This window comes from Juglans regia, chromosome 6 (genome assembly GCF_001411555.2).
Source record: "Juglans regia cultivar Chandler chromosome 6, Walnut 2.0, whole genome shotgun sequence".
Lineage (NCBI taxonomy): Eukaryota > Viridiplantae > Streptophyta > Magnoliopsida > Fagales > Juglandaceae > Juglans > Juglans regia.
The window spans coordinates 5,812,214-5,835,294 of NC_049906.1; the positions used below are offsets into that span (position 1 = coordinate 5,812,214).

At 36.9% G+C, this 23,081-nt stretch overlaps 1 protein-coding gene across 1 annotated transcript; it reads left to right on the forward strand.

Moving 5' to 3' along the window:
* Positions 1-372: 372 nt before the first annotated feature.
* On the forward strand, positions 373-6,592 carry LOC108979965 (homeobox protein knotted-1-like 2). Its single transcript, XM_018950769.2, has 5 exons — positions 373-1,356; positions 1,467-1,589; positions 1,732-1,867; positions 5,465-5,718; positions 5,851-6,592. The coding sequence occupies exons 1-5, from the start codon at positions 946-948 to the stop codon at positions 6,052-6,054; spliced, it is 1,128 nt and encodes a 375-aa protein (XP_018806314.1). The 5' UTR covers positions 373-945; the 3' UTR covers positions 6,055-6,592.
* The last annotated feature ends 16,489 nt before the right edge of the window (positions 6,593-23,081 follow it).

A 23,081-nucleotide genomic window follows, 5' to 3' on the forward strand; every position in this document is an offset into this window, starting at 1 on the left:
TAATGAAATAAAAAATAACAAAAACAAAGAGAGGAAAAAATGTGTATTGGAAGCGATTAATTAGCTGTTTTTATCTGAACACTAATCTCGGTTCAAAATTTGAGATTCCATAACGCAATAATGAATAACCATCAATCAAGAGAAAGACATACACTAATTTTGAGATTCCTTAACGTAATAACAATGATCATCGCGTCGAATATTCAACAGTCTCCAAAATATTGATTGGCTCTCGCCAGGAAACTGGCACATCCTTCCACGAGCAAGAAAATAAAGTAGAATTAAAAGCATAATGAATTAATTAAATACTGATCTCATTGGCCAATATTAGTTAAATTTTTTATATAAAATCATAGACGTGAAACAAAGGGTAGTATAATAATCAGAAATGAAAAAAGGAGGAGAGGTAGCAAGAAGAAAAATCTACGATCTATAGTTACCTTATCCCCTTGGCCTAGCTTCTTTGCTTTTTCTTAATTTTCAAATATTTCTTTTTCTTTGAAGAAAGAAAGTCTTGTCCGCCACCCAAGAAACGGAGCGGCCTCCGGTTCCGGCTAAGCAAGCAATCTTCTCTCTTCCTCTCCGCATCAAGTTCTTCTGATCATTTGCTCTTTCTGCTGTACTAATTACATACCCAAATCGTGGTGCAACTTCACTTCAATACCTCCTTGAACCAAAGTTTTCTGTTGATTTTCATTCCTAATTTTTCTAAGTTGTAAACTTATGTGTCCTTTTGGGTAAGTAGCAAACTACAAAGGAACCAGTCATGGTTGTGTTCTTTGGCTATCTACAACTTGCTATCCTCATAATTTAGGGTTTTGGGTTCTTCCTATACCAAACTATTTCTTCAATTCTTGCTTTTTTTAGGGTTTTAGGATCCTTTTTCCTTCTTGTTACAAGAGTTTTAGTGGTTTTTTCGTTTTTTTCATCTGAGTTTGTTGAGAAATGGAGGAATATCACAATCAACTTAATGAGAATTCAGGTTCAAGGGGGAATTTCTTGTACGTGTCACCGGTTCTTGCAGCGAATTCTTCTGGTTATGGAAGAACAAGCAGTGGCTCAAACGTGGGCAATCAGCAGACCCAGATACCCATCTCCACCTTTCCTCTACAATCCGGTGGCGAGTGTTTTCAATCAGAAGCACACCCGATTGTGAAGACCGAAGCCAGCACTTCACAACATTTACAGACATTTCATTACGCCTTGATGAGGGGGCATCCAGGAATTCAGCAGCAGCAGCAGCAGCAGCAGCAAGGGAATGACTCCTCCAATACTGATGTTGAAGCTATCAAAGGCAAGATCATCGCCCATCCTCAGTACTCTAATCTCTTGGAAGCTTACATGGATTGCCAAAAGGTGTTTTACCCTCCACAAATTCTATAGTAGAAGATGAAAGTTTGATGAACATATATATATATTATATAGAAGATTGACTTTCTCTCTCTCTGTCGGTGTAATATAAATAGGTCGGCGCTCCTCCTGAAGTGGTGGCTCGGCTATCAGCAGCTCGCGAGGAGTTTGAGGCGCGGCAAAGATCTTCAGTGACTTCTAGAGAAACTACAAAGGACCCAGAACTCGATCAATTCATGGTGACTCCTTTACTATTCCTCGTAACTTTCATATATTTAATATTGCAAAAATGAAGTCTCTATATTATAGTCCTTTTATCTCTCCTTCGGGTACACTTGGTAATTTCCCCAATTTCTGACAACATTTGGGATGTGTAATCAGGAAGCTTACTATGACATGCTGGTGAAATATCGGGATGAACTAAATAGGCCTATTCAAGAAGCAATGGATTTCATGCGTAGGATCGAAGCGCAGCTTAATATGCTTGGCAATGGCGCCGTGCGGGTCTTCTCCTCTGGTACTCTTTCCGGACATGTCTTACCTTTTTTTTTTTTTTTTCCGAGTTATCTGTTCTATATTTTCCATAAACCGCCCTATTTCTATGTCCAGAAAAGATATCTGCACGTTCAATGTGAACAGCAGGTACCTGATTTATCTACCGCTAAGTCGTCGACCCAGAGATATGGGTTAATTTCATTTGCAAATAGTGCTTGCCTAAAGTATACTCCGGTTGTCCTGAGAAGCATAGAGCACTTTACTATGCGTCACTTCTCGTTTCCAATAATGAAACTTTGACCCAGATAACGCGTTCCAATAGTGAATCAGAAGACCCCCGAGAGAGAGCGAGAGAGAGAGAGAGAGCAAACTACCGTTGTCACGAGTTGCTTAGTAAAACCCTAATCACAAGCGCAATTGGAATTGGACAATTTTATATGCAGTCGAAGGCTCGAAGCTCCACATGATCAAGGAGGAAGACAAAGCGCGCGCTCGTATGGTAGCATAACCAATGATGAAACATACGCACATTCGCGTCCTAAAAAGGGTTAGCTTTACACGGTCTGAGCATCCCGACAAATCATCCTTGTTAGAGTTTCTTGCCGGAAATCTACACTTTTCTTTCTTCATCTGCCCAAGTAAATCCGATTCGGATTCTTCTATGGGTTTCCGTGATAAACAAACAACTCGAAATGTTGGCAAGACTGTTGCCATTTCCCAGATAAATATGTTGCCTTATTTATTAATTTTGTGTTTCTCTCTCTCTGTTTACTCGCATCAATAGGAAAAGAAGCATAGGATTCTGTTCAATTCAGTGCTACCCCTTGTGTAGCTTGTACGGTCTTTGTCAGAAAAATATAATCCTATAAGCCTTTGTTGCCCATTAAGATCCAGAATTTTCCTTCTTGCCCAGATTAACCAGGAAACGGGAAAAATATTTACTAATACCATGATTAGTAGTATTTAACGTTGTTTTTTAATTCATTATTGCTTGGCTGGTGGCTGGTGCCATGTTTGGTCGGGTGTAGCTTGAGAGAAAGGAACCCGATAGCTATTCTTATTGGGGAATACATTCTCCCTCTCTAGCTTCTTAGTCAGAAATCTATGAGTACTGCAAGGATGATTTTTTCAATGTATGCTCTCTCTCTCTCTCTCTCTCTCTCACACACACACACACACAATTTGTAAATTTTATGAGGAAGCAAGCAAAATTATACTTGGCATGTTGGCTTGAATTCTTACACAGCTGATATTCAACATTGTCGATATGAAGATAATAATTATTAATCCGAATTTTTAAGTTCTATGCCAATGGGTACGATCCTTTAATATAAATGATGCTTAAGAAATACGTTTTGAAGTATAAAGATATAAATTAATCAGAGAATGATCTATGGTTTACCAAATCATACTAATTATGAGGGCTTGTGACAAGTTGGTCGAAATTGATTAATCTTTTCTATTTTCACAAACATAATAATATTATAGGTAGATGCTAGCTAGTTTGAAGGGTCAAGAATCTAGCTCAATCAGCAATGTTTTAGCAAAGTGCCTCCTCCACAGCTACTTTCTGTATCTCCTGTCTCCTATGTCGTTTTATATCTGTAATAGGAGAAATTATGTATTCTGAAATCGTCTGTCAAGTCGTGTCAACAGACGTTACTTTGTAAACCAAGTTACAAAACTTTGCTGACACATTTTCAGTCAACGTATGTACGAAATGCGAGAACATAGGGATCATACACTTTTGTTTTGTATTTTCCTTCTTGTTGTTCATCTATTTCTTCTTGTTCATAATGCTTCATGGATTTTTGTTTATGGGATTTGTTTTAATTTTTACTCTTAAGATTACTAGAGCATGATTTATAATATGAAAAAATCTATTCATCATTATTTTTCTCATCATTCTCTCATCATCTCATGATGTGATATTAGACGATAGGTTTACAAGTGAAATATAATAAATAGTTTCCAATTATCTAATGCCACGTCATAAGATGGTGAGAGGATGTTCAGAATTAGAATGATGAGTAGCATTCATATTAAATTGTTCAACTCAATTGAAACTGATTCAACTGTCTCAATATCAATTGAATTGGACACGTTACTGTATCTTAATCAATTAACCAGTACTGTCGCCTGTATGTACAAAAAAATAGAACTTCACTGCGAAGTAAAAGACACAAGATACAAAATGGAATGGCTTTTAAAATCAATGAATAAATCACTGTTTCTCACTGGTGCATTAATGGTTCTCTCTGGTAACTCATGAAGTATTTTCTTAATTCATTGATCTATGCTTTCATAGTTTGCTTTTCATTCTGGAGCTTGTGGTTTCTGGTTTGAGATTCTTCAGTTTGATGTACAGAAAAACTCAAAATTTTGAGGCTGTGATTTCATTTTTTTTAGTCTCAGGTTCGGGATGCTAGAGTAGGCTAGGGATGTTCTTTATAGAGCATCATTAGTGCAGTTTCTTAAGGAGATGTTTAGATTCGCAGGACATCTCAGCTCATCTCAACTCATCTCAGCTCATCTCACTACTATTCATTACTATTCAGCAACTTTAACTCATAAATCTCACTATTATTCACAACTCATCTTATTACTATTTACAATCAATCTCAACTCATCTCAACTCATCTTCAAATCCAAACGTCTCCTAAGTCATATGTTAATTGCATAGTGAATGACCTTGCATGATGTGGTGGTGAGCAAGCTAGGGATCGCTTTTTCCGGTGGTGCATGGGTTAGTTTATCAAGTTGAAAAGAAAACGTAGAGAGCAATATCTAAGGCTCATGAGGCCTAGCCCCATGAAATTGAAAATAGGGCCTATTAGGAAAGGGGAAAAAAAATCCGCTAGAACTTTGTAGGCATACATTCTTTTTCCTCACAAGCATGCTTAATGGAGTACTCGGATAGTGCAATATATGGTTTGTGTGGCTATCTCATTATGATCTTTTGTTTTGAATGGGTGTGGACATGTTTTGTGTTTGATGTGATTAGATGTTAAAAATAACGTGTAAAGCTAATATATTTGGTAGCGGGGCAACATAATGGAAATGGAGATCAGTACTCCTGTGATATTGTTTCTTCTTTGAAGTATTTTCTGCTGTAATTAGGTTAACTGAATATGGACTGCTTGGAGCAAACAAACATTACTTTGCCTGTCTTTACTTGGGGAGAAGAACATAACTGCATGCAGATGATGATGGTCTTTCTATTAGGATATTTGAGAGATTACGATATTGCTGTAATTGAAGTTATCTCCGCTAGTACTTCCATTGTAACAATTTAAAATTGATGTTATCACAAGTGAATTGACTAAGGTTTTCAGTTAAATTATTCTAGCTAACGACTTGAAAAGGAGAATTAGTAGAGGTTGGAGGGATAAAAGGAAAAAAAGTTGGCTGAATGGTTCCCCTCTTTCATGATAGATATGATTTAACTAATTTTCTTTTATTTTTATCATAAGGATTTTGTTGTTTATTGCTGAAAATGTGATGGAACACTGGATATTCTATAATCATCTAGGACTAATTGGTTGTATGGTAGAATATCATTTTATGAAAATTGCCATAACTATCTGGTTTTCGTGTTTCAATGTGAACAAATGTGCAGAAGAGAAGGGTGAAGGTGTTGGATCATCTGAAGAGGATCAAGACAACAGTGGTGGAGAAACAGAACTTCCTGAGATTGATCCACGTGCCGAAGACCGTGAACTTAAGAACCATCTATTGAGGAAGTATAGTGGTTACTTGAGCAGCCTCAAGCAAGAGCTTTCCAAGAAAAAGAAGAAGGCTAAACTACCCAAAGAGGCCAGACAAAAGCTACTTAGTTGGTGGGAGTTGCACTACAAATGGCCTTATCCTTCAGTATGTCATGTAACCCTTGAAATTGAATACGAACCATTTTCAAATTTTAGAGTAGTACCTAAGTAATGCATAACAGTATACTGGATCTCGAGCTATCATTAGATTGCCTGATATTTTGTGATAAATGTGCAGGAGACGGAAAAGGTGGCATTGGCTGAATCAACTGGTTTAGACCAGAAACAAATAAACAATTGGTTTATAAACCAAAGAAAACGGCATTGGAAACCTTCTGAAGATATGCAGTTTATGGTGATGGATGGACTACATCCACAGAATGCTACTCTCTACATGGATGGTCACTTCATGGGTGATGGTCATTACCGTTTGGGACCATGATCAGCAAAATAAAATAAAAAACAAATCACTAGGATGCTGGTTATTGAAGTTGTAATGGTTTAATATTGTGCTGAGAACTGTCTAGCTAATAATGCAGTGTGATTGTCATCAGTATAATTAGTTGAAGCTAGCTAGTCCGTATCAGAGTAAGAAGTAATTTCATGCAATAAGATCTTGATATCTTTTAGGAGGAATGCCATCAGTATAATTTAGTGAAAGCTAGTCCGAATGCCATGCCGATCACTCACGACGGACTGATCATGGACTGCGGTAGTTCTCATTACATCAATCTGAGACGTTTTGATTTGTTCGTGTTAGAGGATCCAAAGCAGATCTTGTGTGTACGTAACTTTATTTGTTGTGTGCTTTTATTATGCAAGGAGATAATAATAGGAAGAACAGTTTAATTTTAAGCAGCTCATGTACTGTAAACTATTATTTAAATCTGTGACAGCAATTAGTAGCTGGAAAGTGTATATATTAAAGACACTGAATATGAAGTCAATGAGGGTGTAATATTATTTGTAATTCGTACGTTTCCTGTCTTTTTTTCGTTTTCATTAATTAATATCTTCCAAGCAAATTTAGGTCTATTGGCTTGTCATATTTGTGGCTTTAACGAGTTGATGACCTTGAATAGTCATTTGTTGGAGGATTAGCTTGTGGATGCTAAGAATCTATCATTCATTAACGTGAGATCAAGAGATAATTCCAAAGCAAGGAAAGTTTTCCAACATAATAACTCTACTTAAAGACAGGTAAATGGATCTCCAAAAACCAATCCAAACACGACATCCTACAATGATGGCATATCTCGTGAAGCTTCATCATGAGTTGGCGGAGGAGGCCGGGGGGTTGGAGGGGGAACATGAAGATTGAAGGAGCTGTACGTAAATCCAGTTGCTTGTTCGGTGTGGTGGTACCAAATCAGTATATCCTTTCTCTAGTTGGTGGAGGGAACACACTTCTCTTTTATGAATTTATGTATTAGTTGATTTCTCGTATGTTTTAGTTTGTGTAGAATAGGAGTTGGCTAGTTAACAAACCTAAAGGGGAGTTGAAGTGGGAAACAGAAACTTGACAAGCATCTCGATCTCATGGTTAAGTCAAGATGGGGGATAGCCTAAAATGGAGGCCAGGCTTCTACGATGACGGGATAGCCCACAAATATTCAAAATGACTTCCTCTTATCTTCGATGGAACTAATGAGAGAGAGAGAGACAAACATATCTACTTCATTGGTGGAATCTCATTAGAGAAATGATATTTGCGGTCGTGGAGTTTGCAAGTATCGCATAATCTCTTTGTAAAAAGTAAGTAAATACAGAACGTACATAAAAAAAAATTAATTTTTTAATAGTGGATTTCACTTTTTTTTAAAAGAATTGTGCGGTATTTGTAAACTTTACGACTGTATCTAGTATTACTCATCAACTATTTGACCTTTCATCTCACAATGCTCCTTACAAGATCAAGTAATTTACCTAGCGTACTTTCTTATGTCCTACTTCACATGCCCCTATAAGAGATTCCACCTTTTGCGGCTAATTTTTTTTTTTTCTTCTTGCGATGTATAGTTTTGACGCAAGTAGCTAACCAGGTCCATTTATTTACATCAACCACAACAACAACGCTATAGGTTTTTTATTGTGACGAATATATTGTCGCCGGTATCTCTCTCTCTCTCTCTCTCTCTCTCTCTGTGTAATGGTTTGACCCTCTGCTCCTCTCTCTCTGTTTGTTTTTCATCACAACAACAAATCTTGCTGATTGGTCTCGCAATCTTCAGTTCTTCAAGGGATCTTCTCTACCCCACAACCGTGTGGCCGCAAAACAAGGTATTTTGTCACGGATCTGCCATGACTTAGCTCTGTCTCTGCAAACCCCTTGTCTCGATTTCTCTTGCCCCTATCATTATAGTTTATTTTGTATATTGTGCTATATTTGGTTAGTGATGAGATTAGATGGATATTGAACTTAATTGCTCAAGATGATTTGTACAATGGGAAATCAAGAATCTGAAAAATGGGTAGACATGGATCCAAGAGTTAGGCTCTTTGTTCCCTTTTGTTCTTTGAAACTTTTTTGCATTTAAATTAGGATATGCAAGATATATAGGTGATTGTTGATTTAAGCCAATTTAAATCACATAGGTACAACCCTCTCACAGGATTAGCATATTGTATGGAGGATAGTGCATTACAACTTAGGGAATAAACCAGTGATGCATGTCGTAGATGAGAATTTAGATGTTAGTGCTAGTTGTAGTGCTAGTGTGTTAGACCCTATTGCAACCTTTTTAGTTCCTTGGTTTGAAAATGATAGATACTTAAAAACTCCCAAACATTCATCATTGTCAACTTAAGAGACTTTATCATTTGAACACTATGATTATCATAATACAATTGTGTGCTACCATTATAAAATCACAATGATTAATGGAAGGTATTAACATTATGTTCTAGTGTTACATCTTTTCTATACATACTCCAAACAAACGTATATACAATCGGATGTCTATAAAAAGATCACTGGAGAAACTGGAATATCCAATCACATAACGAGACATTGATATGAAAATTCACCAAAACACTTTTCCAATGAAGCAAAAGGCTGGTTTGCTACCAAATTCACCAAAATTCACCGAAACGATCTACCTCAGAACCAATCTTTGCTACCAATTTTTTTTTTACTATTCACATTTTTTGCTACCTTTACTAGTTAGTGATGAGCACGTGTGTTTCTAAAACTTGTTTTGACATTAAAGGTAGTTCTTGATGAATTGTTGGTTACATCTACTTTAGGGATTGATCTTCATCTATACTACAGATATTTCCATGTGGACTGTCCATTTTCTGAATGTGGACAAAAATACGTAAAAAAATACACCTCAATATTACACTTTATGGGCATAATTTTTTTACCAATTAGCTATGTAAATTGGTTATAACTATGTACATATATAACAATCTCAACTTGTAAAGATGACATGGTATAACATGTATCCAATTAATGTAGAATGGAGACTAATTAAAAGCCAATGCATGATTACATTACTAATTAATACTAGACATGCTTCTACACCACCTAACAATTAAGATCGATACTTCTTTGCTTAGAAAAATCGTCAAAGTTGGGGGAGTATAAAATTCGGCCCAATAATTATATACATTGAAAATGATCAGCACTATAGATAAGTTTTAATTGGTGGTGGGATGAGCACGTAGTAATGAAAACTCTTTTATGCTTGTCCTACCTTATATGAACTATTCCCATTGTCTTGCCTATAGATTTTTTTTTATTTATTTTTTTATTTTTTTATTTTTTATGAAGAGCCGAAAGTCACATGTCCAATTGTGACTCCATCCCAAATTTTATTAATCAACCCTCACTTGTGGCGGAGGAAAACCGTGGTTACAACCCAAGGCCTGGGGGCTACAAATAATATAATAAAACCAAAACCCAAGCCTAAAAACCAAAAAACTCAACCACTATACAAAAACCTCCAAAAAAAACCTTCAAATAACAACCTGCAAAAACAAAATCTGCACGAACATAGAGTGAGAAATAAATGATCAAATGCAAAAAAATACATACCTCTCAAACAGCCAGCTCACAAATCTTTTAATCAACTGCTTCGGATTCTACGTAAGTAAGGGAGACCCCCTCTATCCAGCCTAATGTTACCTCTAATAGCCGGAGGCAACTCAGGAAGAGACAACCATGATCCCGAAATACCATTAGCACCCATTTTAGCTAAACCATCCGCAACCGAATTACATTCTCTATAACAATGAACAAATGAAACATTAATACCAGCTATACGACTCTGAATTTCATCCCAATAGTCTTCCATATACCATAAGCCACATCTCTGATTTTTCAACCAATTTAGAACTATCAAAGAATCTAGTTCAATTTCCACAAATAGAAAACCCATCAAACCAATATATCGAAGCCCATGAAGTAAACCCATTAGCTCAGAATAATTGTTCGAATGATGCCCCATAGCAATAGCAAACCCACAAAGCAGATTACCTTTTTCATCTCGAATAATACCTCCCGCACCTGAAGGGCCCGGATTACCTAGAGAACAACCATCAACATTCAGCTTTACCCAACCTTGCTTAGGCTGATTCCACTTTACCGGAATGACAATCTCTTTCCTCATGACATTTAACGGCATATTAAAACATTTTAAAATACCTTCATCTTGCCGATTGAACAAATTAACCTTGTTAAGTTTAACTGCAATCCAAGAAACCCAATATTTGATGGAACACCAAACTTGTTGAACTGATTCCATTATTCCTTCCATCCGGGCTTTACAACGACGGCCCTATAACCGCCAAGTAATGATTGCCGGAAGAAGACCCAACAGTTGACCAGGACGATTAGAATTCTTAGCCCTCCTATACCAACACTCCACCCTCTGTCTCCATGAACAACCTTCCACTCACGGAATTCCAATAACCACCGAACATATACGCCAAATTTTTTCAGCAAAATCACCTCCCGCAAGAATATGATTTAGATCTTCACAAGTATAACTGGAACAACAATCACAACGGGAAACAATAGGAATACCAATTCTGCAAATTCTATCATCCACAGGAAGACAATCATGTATGGCCTTCCACATTGTGATTGAAATTTTTTTAGGAAGAACAGAGTGCCAAACCCATTTTGCCCAAGGGAAATCTGGTCCCCTCAAGCGAATACAATTCCAAGCACTCTTCGAAGAAAAAGTTCCGTCATCATTAGGAAGCCATATCAATTTATCTTTCCCATGTTTAACCCTACCCAATTGCATAATAATATCTTCAGCTTTTTGATGCCCAACCAACTGAGCAAAAATCTCCATATTCCAACCCAACTCAGTTTTACAATCTTCCAACTTAAGATTTGGCATACCCGAAATCTGAATATTATGACTAAGAGGGGCATCATCAACCCACTTATCATGCCAAAAAAGAAGCTTACCCTCTCTAACTCTCCATTTAGAATTTGTTTGCACTAAAAGAATATTTTCCAAAATCATCTTCCAAAAAATAGACCCTTTCCTTGGATCCACTATAGAAATATGACTATCACCAACCTACTTAGCATGAAAAAAATTAGACCAAAGAGATATACCTTGCAAAAGATTCCAAGCTAACCTCATATGTATAGATGTTTGCACATCTTGAAGGCTCCGAATACCCATCCCGCCTTCCGAAACAGGCTTACAAATATCCACCCAAGAATGCCATTTTTTCTTGTTTTTTCCATCTTTAACACCCCAGAAAAAGGTGCTAATAATTTTTTTAAGTTTCTCAATAACAGCTTTAGGCGTCCTTAAGATAGAAAGACTGTGAACATGAATACTTTGAAGCACATGTTTAATAAGAGTCAGACGCGCCCCACTAGATAACAATCTGGTTTGCCAACCCTCCAATCTACATTGAACTTTAGCAATCAAGTCATCAAAATAAGCTATTTTCAATCTTCCTGAAATAATAGGAACTCCTAGATATTTAAAGGGAAAAGTCCCTTCCGTAAAACTCGTGAAACGAAGAAGAGCCCGACGTCTAGAAATAGGAATCTGCGAAGAGAAAAAAATAGAGGACTTGTTTTTGCTAACTACTTGCCCCGACCATTGTTCGTACGTCTTTAACACATCAGAAATAGTTCTTAAAGATTTTTTTCCCCCATTACAAAAAAACACCATATCATCCGCATAGAGTAAATGAGAAATAATGGGAGTACCCCTAGAATGGTAAAAAGGAATAATCTTACCCATATCCACATGTTTTTTTATCATCCTTGTAAAAATTTCCTCAACAATAATAAATAAATAAGGAGAGATAGGGTCTCCTTGTCTCAACCCACGACCACCTTTAAAAAAACCTTTGGGCACCCCATTCATAATCACAGAAAACCAAGGATTAGTGATGCATTTTTGAATTAACATGCAGAAAAAATCTGAAAACCCGAATGCTTTAAGAACATGCAAAAGAAAAGACCAGTCTACACTATCATATGCTTTAGCCATGTCAATCTTCAAAACAACATTTCCACCATGAGCCGGCTTATTAATAGAATGGATCATTTCTTGTGTAATACTAATATTCTCAAATATGCTTCGACCCGGAAGAAAAGCTCCTTGTTCAGGAGATATAATTTTTGCCAATATGGGGGAAAGATGATTAACCATAATTTTAGTGCATATTTTGTAAAACACGGTACACAGGCTAATTGGTCTAAACTTATCAAAACTTGTCGGATTATCCACTTTAGGAATTAAAACCAAGAAAGTAGCATTAAAAAACCTCGGAAGATTCTTACCTCGATAAAACTCTGAAACCGCATCAACAACCTCATTACCCACTATATGCCAACATGAACGATAGAATCCCGATCCAAACCCATCAAGACCTGGACTACTATCTTCCGGAATGGAACAAAGAGCTTCGTAAACTTCCTGGGATGATGGAATACGAGCCAGAAATTCATTATCACCCTGAGAAATAGTAGGAATGACCAAACCCCCCAGATTCGGCTCTTCACAACAAGAACCAACCTCCAGGAATTGTGAGAAATAAGAAATAGCCCCGTCATGGATCTGTTCTGGTGAGGAAAGAATAGTACCATCTGCAAGTTTCATCTCTTTCACCACTTTATGATTACGACGACTGACCGCACGAAAGAACGTGGATGTCGCTTCTCCCTTCTGAATCCAACCTTGTTTAGCTTGTTGAGCCAAACGCTTTTCTTCCCTCTCCAACCAAACTGAAAGCTCCAATTGAGAAACCACGAGATCATCCTCTACATCTTTGATATATTCAGATTGCAGACTAGCCTCCAAACCCCTAATACGAGCCTCAAGCTCTGCTATATGAAATTCTGTCCTCCCAAAAACATGCTCATTCCACTCTCGCAAAGCAATTTTGAGTCTTTTAAGTTTATCCATCAGCACATTTAAACTAGAGCCTCCAACCACATCCACCTTCCAAGAATTCAAAACACATTCAAAAAATTGGGCATGAGATACCTACATTTGCTGAAATTTAAAAGAAGGATAGCCAAAAGAAACAAACTGATTCTCCAAAAAAATCGACATAGGTGCATGATCAGAAGAGGTACGAGATAAATATTCCAATTTAGCATCAGGAAAAATATCAAGAGCCGCAATATTAAGAAAGCAACGATCAAGCCTCGCCCATTGCCTAGATCTCCCCAAATGACCATTACACCAGGAAAAAGAATTCCCACAAAAAGGCATATCAAGAAGACCACAAGCACCCACCCAATCATTAAACTCCTCCATAGCCAAAGCTAATCTTGGCTGTCCCCCTCTGCGCTCCGAATCATTCCTAATAATATTAAAATCACCCATCACCATCCAAGCTAACTGGTGAATATTAGCCGCCATCAAAACATCCCACAGTCTTCTACGCTCCAAATAGGAGCATTTCGCATATACAAAAGTAATGCGGACAACATTAGGATTATCAATACGAATTGTCAAAAATTGATCACCCATATACTCAACTACAAGATTTAATTCCTGAACCCAAAACATCCATAACTTACCTCCATCATTAACATTAGAACAACAATAATCAAACCGCAAACAATCACGCCACAAATCTAAACGGGAATTACTTACCATTGGCTCAGCAATAACAAGAATTTGAGGAAGAAATTTAGATACCAATTTTTTAAGGCGCTTTCTTGACGTACCTATCCCCCGAGCATTCTAGTACAATAAAGATGGCTTCATAAATTAAGCCGGGTGGGCTTATTTACGACCCTGGAAGAACCTCTTACCTTAATACCTTTCCCTTTCCTTTTTTTATTCAATTGAGAATATGAATCCGAGACTACAATTTTATCTTTAGCTAAATTATCCGCTTCCCCGTCCGAGTCCGAATCAGAGCAAGTGTGACCATCTGAGCAATAATTCTTACGCCCAACCTCCTCAAAAACTGAAGCATCTCCTTCCTGTACCGAGGCCTCCTCCAGCGTACGTCCTTTAATATTTTCCGTATGAAAAACTTCCATAATGGGTGCAAGCATGCCGTCCATTTGCAAACCTGCCATATCAGTCTTCGAACCCGATGCCACACGTTCTTGGTCTATTCCCGAACACAAACCTGCATGTTCATCTAGCAGCTTCGGCTCCAACAACATCCCCTCCTCAAGATCAGCCACCTCCAAATCAACGTCCATAGAACTACCAGGCCCCACCTGGTCCATAACTGGAACTATGGGAACCTGAATTATGAACCCCGATTCACCATCAACCACTTCCTGCTCTAATTGAGTAACTGCTTCCATTCCTCTGTTTTCAACACCATTCATACGGTCAGCATCCGATGTCTCCCTAACTTGATCATTTGGAATACGGTCCTCCACAATCAACTGCCTCCCGTCCACCTTACTAGACTCACCCTTCTGAACAAGACTCCCAGCTTTGGATTCCTTGATAACCCAGACCTGTTCCATCGTTGCCTTGTCTTTAGGATCCTTCATCTGCACATTCCGTTTCTTGCCTTCACCCTTACAAGTCTTGGAGTTATGGCCTTGAACATGACACTTAGGACAGTATGCCGGCAAGGTCTCGAACTCAATAATTTGATAGAGACTTTGTGGATGACGGGGGGTACCAATCCACAATGCTTGAATAGGTTCTTTAGAAATATCCATCTCTAAACAGATTCTTGCACCATCTGTACGAGTAGCGCATCGAGTGGGATTGTCACGCTTTAGAAATCTTCCAATGGGAGCCGTAATGCTGCGAAGGAAAGATTCATGATAATAGTTTGGTGGAAGACCTGGCAGCGTGATCCACACCGGCACACGGACTGGTTCTTGATCTTCTTGAAAATCAGTAGTCCAATGAAAAACTCTATACGGTACTCCATTGATTTCACAATTCTCACGAGCAAAAGCCTTAACAAAGTCTTCCTCCAACGCCAGTCGCACGAAGACATTCCGCGGCTTACTCATAGATGAAACAATCGGTTGGTTTGATAGACCCCATCTGGTTTTGATGAACGCTCTTATGGAATCAAGAGAGGGTCTTTGTCTGAGAAATTTCAATACTAGAGAGTATTGAAAAGGTATAGCCGAACGGTCCACTTCATCTTTAGAAAAAATAATACATACCTCTCCATCAACAAGTTTGTGAGATCGAAAAGGTACCATGACTTCAGGGATAGGCTGAGGAGTCTCCAGGATCAAGTCTGCATAGGATCGGAGGCGAGGAGCAACCACCGAAATGGCCTGGTGGCCTTCGGTGACAGCCATGCATAGCCCCAATCACTCGACGTATTCTTGGAAAGAATCTTGGAGAGTTTCTTGGAGAGTTTCTTCTTTACCCGCCGAAAGATGAATTCTCATGTACAAGCTAATTAGCCATTTGCTTGAAGACATTATTCAGTTGACTGCAACCTTGGAGTGCATTTTCCGGCTAATTTCAAGCACATACATCGTGTGAATACCAAAATTCCAGAAAGTATCCAACTGAATTGCAAATTAGCCAGTGCTTTAGCTCTCAAAACAGCCTCATTTGTCTTGCCTATAGATACTTTTCAAACAAGCCCATCTTGATATTCCTTAAATGTACAAATTTTTCATGGCGACATAAAGACTCGTTCGATTTGCTTACTAACAGTTCTATGATACCGTCAATTTAATATAATGATTAAGGTAATGTATTAACATTATGTTCTGCTGTTACATCTTTTGTATACTAATTACAATCACTTGTTTGTTCCATTAGATGTCTATGATAATAAGCATAGAGCCAATGTTAAATTATTTTCAGATGGACAAAAAGTTAGATGCATATTGTCAATAGGTTTAAGTAAAGGGAATATGGCGAAGGGGTTAGGCAGTTTCTCACTGGAAACTGGAAAGAACAATATCAAATGTTCATGCCGTAGATGTCGTAATAATTTCTTCCTACCTATAAGCGAGGTCGAACGACATTTATTTATTACATGCATAGATCTAAGCTATATTGATTGAATATTTCATGGGGAGGAAGAACCCATAAATTTGACAAGCGATGACGAAGTTGATAATGATATTGGTGACGATAGTTACATTGATGACATTGACGATATGTTGGGTGACATTTCATGCGGCAACCACCGTAGGTCTTGATGATGACCTCGCTGCACGTGCAATGGGAGCCAGCACGGTTGAACTTGAATCAACAACTTTTGAGCAACTGTTGGAAGATGCTCGGCTCCCACTTTACGATAGCTGCACAACATTTTCTAAACTTTCATTCATTGTGATGTTGCTCTACATCAAATCTGTTGGCATGTAGAGTGTAAAGGCATTTGACATGCTGTTACAATGTTTGAAGACAGCTTTTCCTAAATCCCTCTTACCAGACTCATTCCATGAGGCACATTCATTGGAGTGAGGGTTAGGATTTAGATACATCAAAATATATGCATGCCCGAACGAGCAAGGGTGCCCTAAGTGTGGGGCATCTAGATGGTTGTCTTCCACACCATCTAAATGACCAGTTCCCCAAAAGGTTATGCGGTATTTTCCACTAAAGCCAAGGTTATAGAGATTATTTATGTCGAAAAAAATTGCAGTATCCATGAGGTGGTATCAATAAAAAAGGGTTCATGATAAAAACATTTTGCGGCATCCTGCATACTCTGAGCTGTGGACCACATTTTACATGGAGCATCGTTGGTTTGTTGAAAATGCTTGTAATTTAGTGCTTGGTCTTGCTAGTGATGGATTCAACTCATTCAATAATATAAGCAAACCATACAACATATGGCCAGTTATTCTAATTCTATATAACTTGCCTCCATGATTATGTATGAAAGATCCGTTCTTGATATTATTTACACTAATTCCTAGGCCTAAATCACCCGAGAATGAAATTGATATTACTTACACCTTTTAGTTGATGAGCTAGTTGATGTGTGGGAAAATATGATTGATATGTATGATGCCATGGTTGGTCATATATTTCGATTGCATGCAGCTTTATTGTGGACAATAAAAAATTTTCTTGCATACGATAACCTGGATACGAAATTTTTGTGGTTGAGACATGGTCAGAAGCATTGTTACATGGGTCATTGTTGCTTCCTACCAACAGATCATATCTAGAGAACTAAGAAAAATATACTTAACAACAAAGAAGATCACTGGATGTCACCTACACAGCCTTCGACAGAACATATAATGCATACATTAAATAGTATTGGTCATGTTGATTTTAACAAAGGTATTAAGACGAGAAAACGCAATCTTGAGGAGTTAAACTGGACAAAGAATGGTAATTTCTTTGATCTGCTCTATTGATCTGAAACTTAGACAAAATCACGACGTGATACACATCGAAAAGAACATTTGTGACAATGTGTTGGGTACTTGATGAATATCTCAGGTAAAACAAAAGATAATATCAATGCTCGATGGGCTTGGCTGAACTCGGTATAAGAAAAGACTTACATTTGACTGACGTTGGTGATCGAGTTATAATCCCTTATGCATATTTCATGCTACATGATGATGAAATGAAATGGTTTTGTGCATAGCTGAAAACTATCAATTTTTTTGATGATTTTGCGTCTAACATTTCGAGATATCTTAATGTTAGTGGCTATAAAAGATTGAGTTTGAAAAGTCATGATACCCACATATTCATGCAAATACTACCACTAGCGACATTCGGATGGTACTTAAGACATGACATACGTTTGTCATTGATGAAACTGAGCACATTTTCTAGAGAATTATGTGCACGAATGTATAGGAAAAAACAATGAAACATCTTGAGACTGACATTGTCCTCATCCTTTGGAAGACGGAAATGATTTTTTCACCAAACTTCTTTGATGTAATGGTCCACCTCACTCTCTATTTACCCCGTGAGTTGTTGCTCGCATGACTAGTTCAATACCGGTGGATGTATCTATTTGAAAAGTATTTGGGCAAATTTAAACAGTACGTTAAAAATAAAGTCCGGCCAGAATGATCCATTGCGGAGGCATATATTCATGTAGAATGCTTGACATTCTTATCGATGTATTTGCATGATGTACCAACTAAATTCACTCGAGAGAATCGAAACATTGATGTAGGAATGCAAACATCCGAGAGATCTGCCTTCTCACTTTTTCTCAAAAAGTGTGCCCACTCGATAACTGCATACCTATCCACCTAGAGAAAAAACTATTTAGGACTGGCAGATGGTATGCCCTCAACAACTACTCCAAGATTGACCAATACTTGAAGTACCCAATCTCTTGTAGTGTGACCATAAATCTTGTGTAGAGGTGTGCTTAGATATATATATATATATATATATATATATATTTATATATGCATGCATAAATACACGTATATATCATGTATTGTGTGTGCACATGCATGTATATGTATAATAAACATGCACACGTACTACACACATACAAGCCCTAGTTGGTAGAGAGTTCCAATCTACTTGGTTTTGATATGGAAATATAATAAAATGAGTAGTATTCTATTACCTATGTAGAAGTACTCCACATTCTGGTCCTGATCATGGCTTTGTTGTGCAGAACACACACATCTCAATGATGACAAATAAAGTAAAAGTAAGCACGATCAAGCACATGATACATAATATACGTAGTTTGACAAAATTGCCTACGTTCACAGAATTGCTGAAATTTTATTAATCAAAGGAGATTACGATCACTCAATCTCAACTCACATTCTCTAGGATTTTTTGCTCTCTCACACAATATGCACTCACTTGACAATTGTTCCCTATGAAAATATATTGAAAGTCGTACAAAACAAGTGAAATATGATATATATATATATAGCAAACGGCGTTGGAAGCCCTAATCTGGCAAAAACGTGTTCTTCGGTTGAGTGGTGTGTCGAGCACGCATAGAGCGAACGGCCAAAACAACAATGGCTTGAGTGAGGTGTCGAGCGGGCTCGAGCGAACACTAGGGTTTGTGTCTCGCTCAAGCTCACTCTAGAGCGGGACTCGAGCGAACTCACGGGTTGAGTTTCGCTCGAGCCCACTTTTGAGTGCACGTCAAGCAAACAATCTGTTTCTTGATTTTCAGCTCCAAAACCAGTCTCCACATACACCCCAATAGGCTTTGGATCTAGCTTATTGCCGCTCAACTTGTTTGCTTCATGTGTTGCTGGTCGAATAGAATTGTTTTCTGTACATACTTGTGTCATATATTGAGCTGTACGTACGTGTGTTCTTGTTGCATGTCTTTCTTGAGTTCATCATGTGCAATAATAATCATACAAGTTTGTTTCTATGAATGCCCTTCGAATGCTCGGAGTGATCTGAAAGAGATCAAGCTCTAGTTTGAGAAAAAGGTTTCACTTCTTCAAGTGCTTCCCCCCTCCCCCTCATTTCCTTGACGCAGGCTTCAGCCTTGTTTTGCTTCGAAGGCCTCGTTCAAAATCATACATCCGTTGAAGCCCAAAACGTCTATAACACAGAGTGAGAGTCTGCAGGGCTTTGGGAATAAACTGTTCTTTGCCAAGTCCCTGAAAATCCCTCTAGAAGTACTTCCTAATCAACACATTTTTCATTTATAGTGACCAATAAAAATATTTTGGCCTAACTCCAAAAAACTCTCCTCGATCCCCACAAAAACTTTGATCCCAACTCAACTCTCAACTGCTTCCAAGATTCTGATCACCCCAATCTCTCACAGTGGAGTACTAAAATGAAGGCAAAAAGCAGAGCTCATAATGGAGTAAAATGATAAAATTGCACAAACATTCATGCTCTTGAGCATGCAAGCATCGACAGAAGAGAGACACAGATTTTGTAAGATCCTTCGATCAAGCTAGGTGGGAATCGAATCCAAATGTCATGAGATGCATGCGAGACCTTGATTTTATTATAATTTGATTTTTTGCTTGAATTCTTAACAATATTTTAAGTACCATGGAGTTGGATTTGGCCAAAGTAGTTGAAGAGATTGTTGTTTTACAGATTTTTATTCAACAAAATTCTTTTTGGAAGAGTACTCTTGTTATGTTCCTCGTGTGTTTCCCGTAATTGATTTCAAGAAAATGATCTGATCTTCATTGATTGTCCCTTTAATTACCAAGTTTTTCTACTTTCTGGATTTTGCCAAGATATTTTGTTAAGGCTTCTAAGCTTAGTTTGTTTTTACAGATGAGATAAAATGAGATTAAAATTAAAAATTAAATAAAATATTATTAAAAAATATTTTTTTAATATTATTTTTATTTTAAGATTTGAAAAAATAAAATTATTTATTTTATTTTATGAAAAAATTTAAAATAATTATAATTATTAAATAAAATGAATTGAGGGAAGTTGTAAAAATAAACGATACCTAACTAAGTCCTATCTAAAACCCTAATTAACTACACTTAGCCAAGAAGATTTTCAGAGATATTTGCATTTTAATGTATTTTACTGCTGAAAGCACGCAAGTGCTGTTGATCCAGACAACTACTTAGATGCACAGTTGCTAGTGTTTGGCTTTGCTGGCTGACACTGTAAGCAATCGCATGTCCAGAGCATGCCTGTGATCATATATATTCTACAATTAATATAATATTATTTGTTTTTTGTTGGCTAAATAACATGGAAAGTCACCTACTCCATTTTGTTGTCATCGATTACGCAAACCTCTAAATCCTAATTCCTAACCTTTTTTTTTGCAGCCAATGAGACATAGAGATAAGAAAAGAAATCCAAACTTTTTCTGCATTATGAATTGGGGCGTGCTAGAATCTGTCGACGGCCGACGGGTACAAACAATTGATGATGTCGACAATGACGAGTGAATTGGTGAATATGATCACGACAACAGTAGTGATGATGACGATCTGTGACAGCAATATTGCCTGCCATTAATAATTAAAGACTACTTCACCAGATAGTCCGCTTATCAAATAAGGTGCTAGCATTGAGCACTGCTCACTTCTTATCTTCCTCTCCTGATCTTTCCTTTTATTTTGTACCCACAAAAAATCTCTGGAGTCTGGAGATTGGGTTTTTTTCTTTTCTTATTTTTTTAATCACAAATATAATATGAGTAAAACTCTAAGAACGAGCAATGTTAACCATCATAACGATTAAATTCTCATTCTTAAAGAACGTAAGATCTCATATATTATATATCATTCTCATTTATTAGAACAACATATCCCAATTCTCTTCTTATTTTCTGATCTCATACTCTATCCAAAGCTATCTTGGAAGAAACCCATCTCTATAGACTTTTAGGCTGTTTAGATGATGAGGTGATTCCAAATAAATTAAGTTGAAATGTGAATAGTAATATTTTGTAGGTCTTATTGAGATATGTTTGAATGTAAATAGATTAAAATATGTGTTTAAATGTATGAAGTAAGTTGAAAAGGTAATGAATGATCTCATCAATGATTAATTTAAGATAGATTGAGTTGATTTCAACAACCAAACACACCCTAATCTCCCCTAGGCCAGCAAGACAAGAAATGGTTAAAAAAGGGAAAAAATAAGAAATTTGAAATTGATTAATGCTTTGTAGACATAGCCAATTCCAGGCTCTCAGATCTATATACAAACCAAGTCAATTGAATGCTTTTTCAAGGTTTCAGGTTTCTTTTACCATTGTTGTCTTTTTAGTTCATCTCTAGTTGACATTAATTATATAAAGTGCCTTGACAAAACCGTATGAATTTCAATATAAAAAAGCTTTTAAACGCCTATAGTTCTTTTTCATTACCAAAGAGTCAGATCACTCGTACGAAGTTATATAATTTATTTTCATCATGTTTTGGAACAATTTACATGCATGTTTCTATATCCAACAGTGAATTAAAGATCATAAGCAAGATGTTGCTTGTCAATGAAATATTTAATGCGTGTTATCCAGAAACATGACCACAACCAATGATTATTCTGTTTTTTGTTTGAGAACTGATGGCATCTCTGTTAAATTAATGGGATGTGAAAAATGTTGTTGAACACTTATCTCTTTGGTCCCTGCATATATATATATATATATATATATATGTATGAGTTCATGTGAACTTTCTTTTATATCTTTAGATATAGGTTTTATTTTGTGAATTGAGACACTCATGCGTGTGCGCATAATTTACGGTTGTAAATATATTTTCTCTATTTTTAATGATTTCATAAATCAATCACTTGAATTAAAAATTCAGAATGAAGAACAATTACTCTTTGAGCACATGAATGGAATTACGTTGTTCATCTCAGCCATGGACTTTGGGTCCATTTCTCTCTTGTCAATTTTCTGAACATCATCATGATCTACATGCATGCATTATTATTCTATTAACAAGATTTTTTGCATCTTCGAAACAATTTTTCTAACAGATAAAATTGTAGCTAGGTGTAATGTCACCGTCTAGACTAATTTGTACATGAGGCATGCACTCGTGTCCGAGAGCTTAAAATGGAGTATTGCTGAAAAAATTATTAATTTGATAGTACTTTTGGCGCCTACTTACAGATGGCGGTATGATATGTATACTCCTATCTTATTACGATCGACATCTCATGTAATTAAAAATATATATACTTAATTAATTACACCAGTTTTAATTATTAGCATGATATTATAATATGATAAGACGAAAATATCATACGTTTGGGTTTAGAAATTAGATGGAGACCTCGACCCTGATCATGCTGGTGACTTGAGATCATGCAGGCTAGGTCCCGGCCTCTTGGACACATTTTTTGACTAATATATATATTATATATAGGATCAGGCCCGCCCAGACCATACATAAATGGGAGGAATATTCGGTTTATCTTGCGAATTATAAAAAAAAAAAAAAAGTTAGGAATGGAAAGGGACTCGTCTTGGGGATGATCACATGACATGCCTTGCAATTTATTTATTTATTTTTTCATTCTTTTCGTTTGTTCTAAAGCCAAAAAAATAAAATAAAATAAAACTTGATGATTTATATTAATATATGATCATGTAGATAATTCCATAATTATGTAGATAAATACTTTGAGTACAAATTAG

Coding starts and splice junctions, on each gene's coding strand:
- LOC108979965 (XM_018950769.2), top strand. CDS start 946: ATGGAGGAATATCACAATCAACTTAATGAGAATTCAGGTTCAAGGGGG. Junction 1,357..1,466: donor CTTACATGGATTGCCAAAAG/GTGTTTTACCCT, acceptor TAATATAAATAG/GTCGGCGCTCCTCCTGAAGT. Junction 1,868..5,464: donor CGTGCGGGTCTTCTCCTCTG/GTACTCTTTCCG, acceptor ACAAATGTGCAG/AAGAGAAGGGTGAAGGTGTT.